Source organism: Callionymus lyra, chromosome 2, assembly GCF_982586985.1.
Source record: "Callionymus lyra chromosome 2, fCalLyr1.hap1.1, whole genome shotgun sequence".
Lineage (NCBI taxonomy): Eukaryota > Metazoa > Chordata > Actinopteri > Syngnathiformes > Callionymidae > Callionymus > Callionymus lyra.
This window is the reverse complement of record NC_141819.1, coordinates 24,593,143-24,605,314: the sequence shown is the minus strand read 5'-3', so window position 1 is coordinate 24,605,314 and position 12,172 is coordinate 24,593,143. Positions and strand designations below refer to the sequence as shown.

The window sequence follows — 12,172 nt, the reverse complement described above, 5'->3', positions numbered from 1 at the left end:
ACCTTACATAATTATTAAGAAAACAGGGCCATCTACTGAGATGTGAAAATAATGAAGCTTCATAAGCCAATCTTCTGACTCACTCACATGTTTCAAATGTTGAAGTCTTCCTCTTCAAGATGCAGTAAGTCTCTCATCATGACAATGTTTTAAACGTATTATTATAACGTAAAGTTCTCCCCCGTCTGAAATCTCAGTGAACAAGAGGTTATGAGAGCGGAGTCCATTATGACGTAATAATGCCTTCCCTCCTCCTCCAGCCAGCTGTAATCACGCCTGATTTGTTTATACAATAAGTTCCTTGGAGGTGGAGACTTCCAATATATTATATTGATATATCGCAGTGACAAACCCAATTGATTTGACCAATCACAGCAGAGTAGAAAAACAAAGTGTTTTCAGTGGGCGGGGCTTAAGTACATTTTCTAATGAAAATATTTCAATGAAAAGATAGTTTTGTACAAACAGACACATACTGATGATACAATAGAGTCCAAGATCTATTTAAGAACACTTAAATCAACACATTAGTTGAACTTTAACTACCTCATCCTTTGTCACTCTACTTCCACCTTCTTCCTCCTTATGTCAAGAACCAAACCATACTTTTTGCTGCTAACGACAACTTAGCTGTGGATTGTCAGACACACAACTCTGTTTGTCGATGAACTGAAGGCCTAATGTTGGAGCTGATTATAAGCAGTGACCATGAGGTATAAAAAGCGGGTCAAATGCTTCATTGGGCAACAACAGACTTCTGCTCTGGAGCAGGAATGTATCACAAAAAGTTATACAAGTGGTAAAGCTTGGGAAGGACACAGGTTTTGGGGACGAGACAATGATGACTGTCAGATTCCCCGTCTGGTCCTAACTCTTCACCACTGATTGGTCTCCCAGAGAGTAATGGAGCGAAATACGTTTTTGTCTCCAAGTCAAGCGGAGCGAGACATCGTTTCTTATTGCTTCTAATTTCCACTTCAGTCCGATGAATCATTACACATTCGTGACACACGCTCTCAAAGACGAGAGTGAGAGTAATGACGCCGGTCGTCCCCGGAATCCGTGCGAGAAAACAAGTGAGCCGGTGTGTGTAAAATCTCTCCGACTCTAAAGGCAGAACAATCCACATGAAAGTGTCGGTCTGGACCTCAAGTGTCTCGGCTAATCAAAGCTGCTCCAGTGAACAAAACTCACGGCGTGTCTCACACTGAGCAGCTTTCCTCTGTTCGTGCACTGATCTAGTCTTTGTTAACACACGAGGATACGTTTATCACTGTCACTTCCTAATTGACTCAAATCCATGACTCTGAAAAGGGTAATGCACATTTGCTGCCAACTTCCAACTCCGTCTTAATGATGAAGTGGATGTGTGTCTGCATTGAATTCTGGGAAATCCTGATTGAAATTTCGTTCAAAGTCACTTCCCACGGCAAGTCTTGGACACGGTGTTCAATAGCAAATACGTGTTCTCTTGATTACGGTAGTAAATAGTCTCGCTCATTTAGAAACGATACAAACATCATCGTTTCCTCCACCTTGTTTATGTCAGTGCTCACGACTCTCCTGAGCTGAAACACATTTTATACGCCGTTTGCACAGAAATAAGTGGAGGAGGAATTCGGAGCAATGAGGCTGAAGATGCTCCGCTTTGACATTTGCATGGAGAGATATTTCCCCATATCTTTATGACAGACTTTTTTTTACATGACTTCAATTCTTACGCCGCCCTCTTACTAATTATGCTTTGTTTTTAGATTTCTTCGTCTTGTTTTTTTGTTTTTAGTTTGAAAATAATCAACAATATTGGTGATTTCATTTTTAATTTCTATCCGAAAAGGAGCATAAAAACATTATTATGCATCAGCTGTCAAAGTCTTGTTTTCCAAATATAATTAATACTGTATAAGTTTATTAAATGACTATTTCCGAGTGATTCTTTCAATGGTGTAGGCAGGGAAATGTACTAGAAAAGAGCCTCACCTGGAATATTTTTCACCAGCCGCCATGTGTGTGTCGGAGGAGTGTGTCGAGCTGAGGCAGACTTATTGATTCTACTGTAATACCACCAGTAAATGAGCAAGCAAAACGAAAAGGCTCGGCCAGATGGTGACGATGATTATGAAAGTCCTTGAATCCAGTGATGAACTGATTCAGGGTAATGGTTAGAAGTTGTTGTTTTAAGTTCCAGTTGTTCAAATACAAATCACCAGATATCTATTCGATGTTCAGTTTTTGGTTAAAAAAAAGACAAAGAACAGATCATAGATTTCGGTAATGTTACTGTTTACCATCAGGATCCACATGTCCTTTAGAGGTTTTCTCACAACATGTTTGTGATTTGCTTCAGTAGTTCTTATTCAAAATTCCCACTGTTTTGTTCTTCATGTTCAATGGATAAGTTTGTGTTGATCTGATTCGCCACCACAGAAGAACTTTTTGGATTATTTAACCCTGAAAGTTTGTTTTTCTTTCACGCTATCTCTTTAGGTTTAGGGAAAGCAATCTCAAACTTGTATTTATCTTGTGGATATAATGATGAAAACTTTGTTTTACTCAAACACATAGAGGTTCCTGCGCAGTGATTTGGAAGCAGCGTTGTTATTGAACTCCTCCACGGAGATTTCCCAGGGGGCGTAGTTTGTATTTAAACCTGCAGAGTGGATTTCTAGGAATGAAAACAAATGCTTCCCCACTTCACCATGAAAAAACAACAATAGCATTTGCGATCTACTACAATTTTGATAGACAATGGTTGATAGCAGATTATTTTATCGAGTTTATAAAATAATGTTTAAAATCCTTTTTATTTAATGCATTAAACATTTAGTGGAGGAAAGATTAACGCTGGGAATCATCCTTTATTTACTGATCTTTTTCCTCTTAAGTTCTTCTGAATGAATTCTTCATCAGGCGGGCTGCAGCTCAACTTCACAGCGATCCATCAAAAGGACTCTTGACACAGACGGAGCCAAAGTGGAGGTCGAGGTCACAGCGAAGACACCGAGTGTGTTTTCCACAGTCGTGGTCGCACACCCAGCCGTGGCGTTTAATGTGTGCTAATCATGCGGCCCACTTACTGTATAATCATAGACTGCAGCGAGGAGTCCCGCCGCATCTGCAACGCTTACAACATCCCACACCTTTAAGTGGCTACACACTTCAAACACACACTCACACAAGTGTGTGTGGAAGTGGAACATTAGGCTGCAATTAGGAAGCCGAAGCTCTCAGCGCTGATCGTGATCACAAGTTTGTGAAACTCACCTTAGAAGTAGAAGGCCTGAGGGCTCTTTTTTGAAGTTCCTCATTTTGTGTTGCACTTGTGTTTTCTCAGGGTCAAGGTGACCCAAGTCTTAAAAAAAACAAATGTGTTTGCGGTATCCTTTGTGTTGTCTCTGGGTCAAGATGAACGACCCTGGCTTCCGTAAATACATTTGTTTTTCGGGCCTTCGGGTCACCTTGACCCCGAGATAACACAAAGGTTAAAGAAACTTTCAATGATCAACTTATGCGTTAAATAAGTATGTTGTCAATGTTCACATCTGGCTCCTGCTTGTTTTCAATTCATGTGGCCCTCTTACAAAAAGGTTTCACGGCACTAAAGTGGGAGAAAATGAAACAACCAGCACTAGACACAGTCCCTGTAGGTAGTAAACGTTTTACAGCATTAAGGGCATTAACATCCAGGGTATTTACCCTTTAAGGGTCCAAAGGTGCTTGTGTCGTTAATATTCAGTAACTGGGTTCAAAAGGATGGAGACTTTACGGTAGACCTTGGTAATGTGTGACCCAGGGGCCAAATTGGGCTATTGTCCTTCTTTCATGTGGCCCTTCATTGGGTTATAGAACAAATATAAAATTGAAGTAGAAATGCTGCCTATTGCTTGGTAACAGCCTGCCATTCACTCATTGCTGATTCGCTGGGTTCTGTTTTTCTTTTCTCCAATATATTCTTACCTAAATTGTAGAGTCTCTCGAAAGGACACTTTAAATAACATTGAATTGAATTTCTGTGTGTTATTTCCAACCTTTTAATGCTATTTTGATTCTAAATGTTTCATAAATTTGTATTTGTTTTTCTTATTTTAGGTCCCTCCTACAAACAAATGAATTGCTTAAGTACATTTCTTCTACCTTTTAGTTAGTATTTCTACATCATGTCCCTCAAAATAAAGTATAAATAAAAATAACATTTCAATATGAAGTGGATTTATTTATTTCAATAATTAAACAAAATATTATTAAAAGTTATATTTAAAACATTGTGTCAAATGCCTTCTATTGCTTATTTTGTGTGTAATCTTTTATTTTTTATTCTTTACTGACACCACAAAAAAAACAATATATTGTGTTTACAACACTGACTGAAGTTTCTGATATATTTGTACTTCTCTCTCATCTGTTTTTTTTTAGCTTGAGCCAGTTTTTCCATTAAATAAAGCCTCGTTTATGTTGTTTTCTAGTTTTACCCATTACATCAGTTAGTGTATATAATGTGGCCCCTGATTAAATTCAATAGCCCACCCCTGCTTTATGTTATCCTACAAATAAGAAATCTTTATGATCTTCCTCCAAAGCAAAAATGTCAAAACCACTAAACAATCTGACTTGATTTCTGTTTACACAAAATGTGTCTCTATTCCAGTTTCTAACTCAAAACTAAATTCTTAGTTAAATCCTCAGGGACACTGCGTATCTAAAAAAGACAATTTCCAAAATGTGTCCAAATATATGTCACTCACGGTTTAGACTACAAAGGTTTCTTTCTGCTTGGTACAGGTTTTCTTAACCTTTCAAATGAGCATTCCTTCTTAAAAACAGACTCAAGTCTTCTTCCTTTCATGTTGTTCATGACTGAGAGCTGAAGGTGTAGCAACACAGAACTACAATACCAGTTAATTGCTTATGAAATCCACACACACTGACCTGCCCGAGGCAGAAAACTGGTTTACATCACCTGTTAAAGCAGCAATATGTAATATAAAAAACATTGATTTTGGCTCCCCCAGTGTCAGAACAGTGTAACTGCAGCTTGGTGGTCACACTCAAAGAAAGTCCAAAATGAAACCAATCATTATGAAAATAATATTACATTAATTACATCAAATGCTACACAGCGCTGCTTTAATCAAAACAAACAAAACACATACAACTATATTATAATGTTATATTTTAATGTTCTTTTATTTTCTAGCAGAATGCCACTATTTCCTTCCCAGCATTCACTTAACCACATTTGAGTTCTCCATCCTGTGCTCCCGGCATCATTGAAAACATTGTGTCTCCAGAAATGTGAACCCCCCCAGGGCTTGTCTCAACAATTAATTCATCAGCCTTCACATTAGACCACAATACTTGAGCAGGGATGCGTTTACAGACCATGTGGTGAGGAAATTAATATTAAAATGATGTGGAAACGCAGAAACAAGAGACTTTTGCAAACGAGGAACTGGATAGTGTGTGTCCCCCCTGGTTTGTTAGGGGGTCTCAGGTTGGACAAAGACTTGAGAAGACCAGTCCATGTCAACCAGCCTTCTCTGTCCTCATTGGTCAGCAGGGAAGCCTTTTGTTGTGTCTCTCACGGTTGAAGAGCCAGTGTTTCATTCATGGGAACCAACTGTTCCCATCACCTCAAAAGTATCATGGATTTTTCAGAGGTTTTTAAAAAAATATGTCCCTCAGATATGTGCGTGACTCCACAGCTGTCCGCCTCTTCTGAGGTGAATAAAGTGAAGTTTGATCAAAATAGTGAGCCATTCATTTCTGCTCTCACGCGTCAGGAGTGCTCGCGCTGAATAGAGCCCGTTATACCGGCTTTTGAGACACGCGCGCGCACAAAAACCACCGGCAAAACTTTTCCATTTAGACACAAACGCACTTCACACACAGAGAGATCGCTGGAAACCTGCAAAAAAAAGCAGCTCCATGCATTCCGTTTTATTCATCCAAACTCAAGTGAGATGCGTTCACGGACGCAGGGAGGAACACGCACCTACCATGAGTTCAGTGTTGCTTCCAGACTCTAACTTCCATCCTGCCATGATCTGCTCGTCCTCGCCCGGGTAAATCCGCGAGAATGGTGCCTTCAAGGTCCGCCGGTGTGTGTGCGCACAAGTCTGCTTCTCTCAGCGATGTGAGCGCCGGGAGTCAGGGCTGACGGGCGGGGAGGGAGCGAGGCAGGGGGAGGCAAGTGGGGGAGGGAGCAGGTTCCACGGGAGCACCGGAATATTCCAATCGTTTAGAATTTAATTGACTAGACAAACAAACTCTCTGAGGATTTATTTTTGTTTATTTCTTCATCACTAGCAATTCATTATTACTGCTTCTATATATACTGTATATAAAATATATATACATCTTTAATTTTTATTATGAGATTACATTACATTTGATGGCAGATTTGGCGCGGGTGTGCAGCCTACTCCCATCAGTATGTGTGAATGGCTGTCAAAGCGCTTTGTCACCCTGGTCTAGAAAGGCGCTATATAAATAGAGATTATTAATATTATTATTATTATTATTTATTACCATAATACACCGAAAATTATTGAAATCAAGTAAAACAAGTATGTCCGTTTAAAACATTCCAAAAAGTCCATACAATATTCCACAGATGTTCGTCAATCGATACAAGGCAACAAACCTGAGAGTCCTGAATAATTTCAATGAAGATATAACAGAATAGAAATGATTTACTTTTCGATATCCTCCATAGAAAAAGTAAATCTTTTGTATTCATTTAGTAAGTAAGTAAGTCATTTTTTATTTGTATAGCGCTTTTCCAGACCAGGCTTAAACAATCAAAACAATATTCAATAAAGTATATACTTTAAAGGTCAATTTAAAACTGATAACACAACAGGAGTTCCAGAAAATTAAGGAGTTGTTTCTTTTATATAGCTTGCATTTTATTTGAGATGGATCATCTCTTTTTTTTTTGTATAATAATAATAAAAATAATAAAATAATAAATAATAATAATAAACAAATAATTTATATGGAAAATACAACAAAAAAACAAAACATACAAGGCTTATGTGAATAACATTAATTCTACATTATATAGCTATACACATATCTTTATATTTGAACCATTTTTCTCATCATACCATTCTTGCTTTCATTTCTGTATTTATTTTAGATTATAAAGTGCAGAACATCCGGTGAGAATAACCGTACATCTCCACTGTGTAGCAATATCTGTATCCTCGTGCCAGTTGTGTTGTGAAAGCAGCAAACTTCCTCATTCGAGTCATATTTTATTAAAGGTAAAGCCATGTTTAAACGGTCAGGTCTTTGAACCATAGAGGGGAAAGTGAGGGAGAAAAAGAAAAGAAAAAAAACTCCACAATCATCATGTACTAGTTAAAGTAAAATGAATCCTAGAGCTGGTAAAAAAAAAGAAAATTTAAACCTGTATCAGCTCAAGAATAAATACAAACCCTTAGCCTTGAATCTTCTTTACAAATCAAACACTGCTCACTGCTTTTTTGAATAATATTGTGGACTGAAGAAAACCTAGCTGATGATTCATATAAGAACTTGAGTGTTATTATCAAGAAAAAATGGAAATGTATAGATATCAGTTCTTCTCTCATGATCCAACATTTGATGACCACAAGGTGCTATAATTCTTTTTCACATGACATAATTTAAACATTAAAAATAGTTTAATATATTTAACAAGGAACTGACCTCTGTGACATCCCATTTATAAATCTCAGAAAATGAACTCTGCTTAAATCTCTCTGTCATAGTGGACCAGCTCGACCTCTGCTGACCTCTCATATAACGGGATTAAATAATGATGAGCAGATTCGTATAGGACGAAACTTGGTGCTTTATAATATCCAGTTTCTTTACATGAAGATTCAGCTTCCTCAGCTGTGTTAACATCCCATGAGTCCTCTCTTAAACCATCACTACCTGGCTCAGCTTCTCCTCAACTCTAATATCAAGAGAGAATAATGTATAGAAAATAGACACTAGTGAATTAATAAGCAGTTTTAATTAAAAACTTAACCAATTTTTTTCACCAGCTAATGTTATCTTGTTACAACATTAGAGTTGGGTTAGTTAGACTCACTTTACTTACTTAAATAGAAAATAATTTAAATTAAAAAAATAATCAGATGTCAATTACTGTACTATTTTTAATCATAAAAAGTATGTACAATTTCTGTTGCTGGCTTTTCTTTGAAGTTTTTCCAACTCTTTGCTCGATTATTATGGCTTGACCACCCTTCACAACAGTCACTGTTTATAATGTGTCCCCTATGGAAATGCTTTTCCCACCCCTGATAAATATGTATTCCTCATTAGCGCGTAGAATTCGGCTTTCAAAAATCCAGGACTGTCTCCAAATGAAATAGCTTATGTTTTTAAATGTGTTTTAGCTGCATGTACCTTTTACTGTCTGCATCCTATAACAAGTTGTTGTGCTGTTCTCTGGCAAACAATTATCTTGGACTCCTCTGCTGAGAGAATCTCACGAGGACAAACTTGAACGCAATATAAACACATGTGTTCAGGGGTAGTTGGTAATTTGCTGTCCTTGCAAAAACTGAGCACACAACAACGGTTCTGGTTCTGAGTCCAACTGTTCAGTCGCCTGAATCAAATGATTGACTCAGTGCCAGCGTCGATCAAACAGATCGCGGTGGTTTTTTCAAAGAGTACTCTTGCGGTAAATTGCTTGTATATTATAAACGTGAGTGGCTGAGGTTGAAGATTTGTTACAGAGAATTAGGGTTTAATAAGATTAAGTTAAAATCCTTGCAAGGGGAGAATATCGAGTGCAACGTCACATACCATAATATCAACACTTATGATCAGTGTTCATAAGTGTAGGTGGTTCTTGGATTCTCATCACTATTTTATAATTGAATACACTTTTTTTTCAGTGAAAGCCTATGATAACTTATTCAATAGTATTTTAAACTCAACATTGCCACGATTGTAGGTCAAATAATGGAGAGACAGTGAGATGCTCCCATGATGAATACAAAGTAAAGGTATATGATCAAATTCAGCAATGTGTATACTTATTTTAGTGTACAAATGTTAGTTTACCACAACTTATCCATGTTTTTTTTACTTTAATTTACTAAATATTAAATAAAAATGGTTTCCAATGGCTAAATAAGAATGTGAAATGGTGGTCATGTGAACGTCAGTGGAGAGTCTAGGCCCGGAAGAACCAGAACTTTCGCCCGGGGGGCAATTTTAGGGTAGTGGGTCTTTGTGCTGTTGCTTGTTTGCTGTCTTTTTTTCTCTTTTTATTTCCCTACTTCGCCTTCTTAATAAACACAAGAAGGTTTTTTCAAACTGAAACATAATCTGACATGATACAAACACATCGATGCCGACTTGAGCTTCAATATTCCTGAGTGTTTTCCTGTCAGGGTCCACTGTTGCATCCACAATCCCCCCCAGCCTCACGCTACGTATCCATCCAAACTGTCAGGCAGAAACATACACAGAGGATATAATCACACTCTCCAAAAGAGATAGATGTTTTTAATGTTTTATTTATGGTGAGTAAAGCCAGTTTTCTTTATGAAAAAATGTGGACTTTGTACAAATGAGCTACACTGGATAGAGAAAGGCAAGATTTCCAGTATGGGTTTTTTAAGCCTAACATATTTCAACTTATTCTGGACACACACCTGGTATGTTACATTTTTATAGTACTAGAACAAACACAAATGATCAATGTCACACATACTTACACTAGTAGGTACAACAAATTGACGACAAGACTTCTGGGTTATTTTGTGAAATTGGGCCGAGGCTGGTCAAGATTTATGATTTTGAGCTATTGAATTGCAGAAAGTTTGTCAGCATCCTCCGGACAATGTGTTAGAAAGAAATAATCAAAAACATACTCGTGCTTCAACCGACCACCTAGAAACGTCTGGCTCCTCTGCAGGTCTTTACTTTTGTTCACTATTTAATGAAACACAATTGAGTCTTCATAGTCGTTATGACAACAAACATGACAGCCGAAAAAGAAATCAAGCCTTGTCTCATATAATGATGATTCATTTCTGCCTGACTCAGTAGCTGTGTTTATATGGATGAATTGATTTTTTTTTTCTTCTCCATCAGGATCTAATGTCTGCGAGCTAATCCGTTCACAGTACCTGAAGCGCTGCTTGTTTTTCTGACGGTTGCAAATCAATGACTTTAAAATCTACACTACATCTACAGAGTATCTTTCAACCAGGAATCTCAATGAAAGATGTCAAAGGTTTCCTCTCATTACACATGTGAAACGACATTTAAACCTGAAGTACTAAAATATATTCGATATTTTTTCTGTTTATGATTAATGCAGACTGAGCTGCAGACTGATTATATTCCTGTTTTCATGTGATATATTTAAGTTTTAAAATCACAAACACATTTGACGATGCAGTTTTGAAGTTGGCAGGTACAACCGAGGACTTCTGAATATAAGGTCATGGTTTTTAGTGGAACTTATCCAAATGACCGTCACCTCTTGGCTTGTTTTTAGCTTGAGTTTGAGTTTGTATTTGTTCTGAAAATGACTCAGTGGAAGGGGGAAAAACGTCCTGTGGATTTTCATACATTCTGTTTTTGACGCACTTTGGAACCTTTGGAATGTAAGGGTGTTAGTAAGTAAATACGTTTTATTTATAAAGTGCACAGTGAGACATAATACAAGCTAATATCACAGTTATCTTTTATTTAACAAGTTTTCACTCTCTCCAATGTGATCAAGTCTGAAACAACAGATTAAAGGTGTGTATTAGTAGTCTGTTTTGACTTAAAGGGTTTTTTGACCCAAAATTCAAACTTCACTCATGTTCTACTCACCCTCAGGTTGACTAAGTGTTTGGATTATTTTCAGTAAAATCTGTTACTTTTCAGGGCTATAGGTATTATTTGACATCCTTTTCGATGAAGTGACTGGCACCAAGTGGACAAACCTCCTCCAAAAAGACGCTTCAAAACATCCAAATACTTCCATGGTGCTCGTCTGTAACGTCCATCTTGTGTTGAAGCCTCGACGAGAATGACAGTTCTGGAAAAATTGAACAACTTTATATTTAATCCTCGTTTGTGGCAGACGTTAGAATAACAAGTTATCAACCTTACGAGTGCTTCCAGTGTAGACAGTACCCAGATAGCAAACTATATTGATTCAATGTTGATTTTTAGTCAGATTGGTTATTTTTGGTTGACGTTGATAAATCAATGTTGAATTACTGTCACCATTTTAACATTGAAAATGTCAGATTTTCACATTAGACATAGTCGTAGGTGTTGGGGAAGGGGCATTTGTGGCAGGAATTTGTATGTATTTGTTTTTATCCAAGAAGGAGAGAAAAGTCCTTTTAACATATATTTATATATAATATGTATTATTATCCTGATAACTTGCACATTACTGTACCATGATTTCATATTTTCTTAGGATTAGCTTGATAGCATCACTATTCGATAGCATGTTAGCATAAACAGCTCATTATTAAAGCCTCTATTATGGCACATTTGACTATAAAAGTTCAACTGAATGATCAGAAACAGAAATACGAAGAGCACCAAAAAATAACATTGATTATTTTGACTTGAATAATATAGAGGACCAAAATCAACATAATTTTATGAATAAATGCATACTTAAAAATGTAAAGATAATATTACATTTTTATTCACAAGGACAAATCCTGTGTACTTGGAGTCGGATGTGGAGTCAGAATCCAGTGCTGCAAAGAGATGATTTGCCACCAGCTATTCATTTTCCAGGTACATTGACGACACTGTCAGTAGTGACCTTAACTGCTACGCTTACTTTCAAGTATTAACGCATCTATTTCTACCTACTTATCTCCGTTCCAAACCCTTATTCAAGTACCCATATACAATTACTTTCATTTAAAAGCATTTACAGTTTTTTTTTGTTTTTTTTACCCTCTGGAAAGTGCTCAGAAAGTGCTCAGCACTTTGGCCAGCATTATAATGGTGAGTGAACCACTTTACTTCCTAGTGTTTTCCAAGTTAAAACATTTCCTTCTTGCGTTTTACGCTTAAGTGGAAGCTGCTTGGCTGAGTCAGTCCAACTGGATAATAATGGTAGGTATACAGACTTGGGTAATAAGTTGTCTAGTGTTGTTGTTGTTATATAGGTTCATTATATTTTGTT

General features: G+C 37.1%; 1 protein-coding gene across 2 annotated transcripts in view; it reads right to left on the bottom strand.

The window, feature by feature from the left end:
* The window catches only part of chst15b (carbohydrate (N-acetylgalactosamine 4-sulfate 6-O) sulfotransferase 15b), a 34,350-nt gene extending 28,228 nt beyond the window's left edge, over positions 1–6,122 (bottom strand). The window contains exon 1 of one of the 2 annotated variants that reach the window (XM_087784252.1): positions 5,997–6,122. Coding sequence is in view for 1 of the 2 variants with exons in the window: in XM_087784251.1 (XP_087640377.1) it covers positions 5,993–6,041 (49 nt within the window). In the remaining variant the exon portion in view is untranslated. Of the gene's footprint in view, positions 1–5,992 lie in introns of both variants that reach the window. The other variant, XM_087784251.1, reaches the window with a different exon arrangement.
* Positions 6,123–12,172: the final 6,050 nt, after the last annotated feature.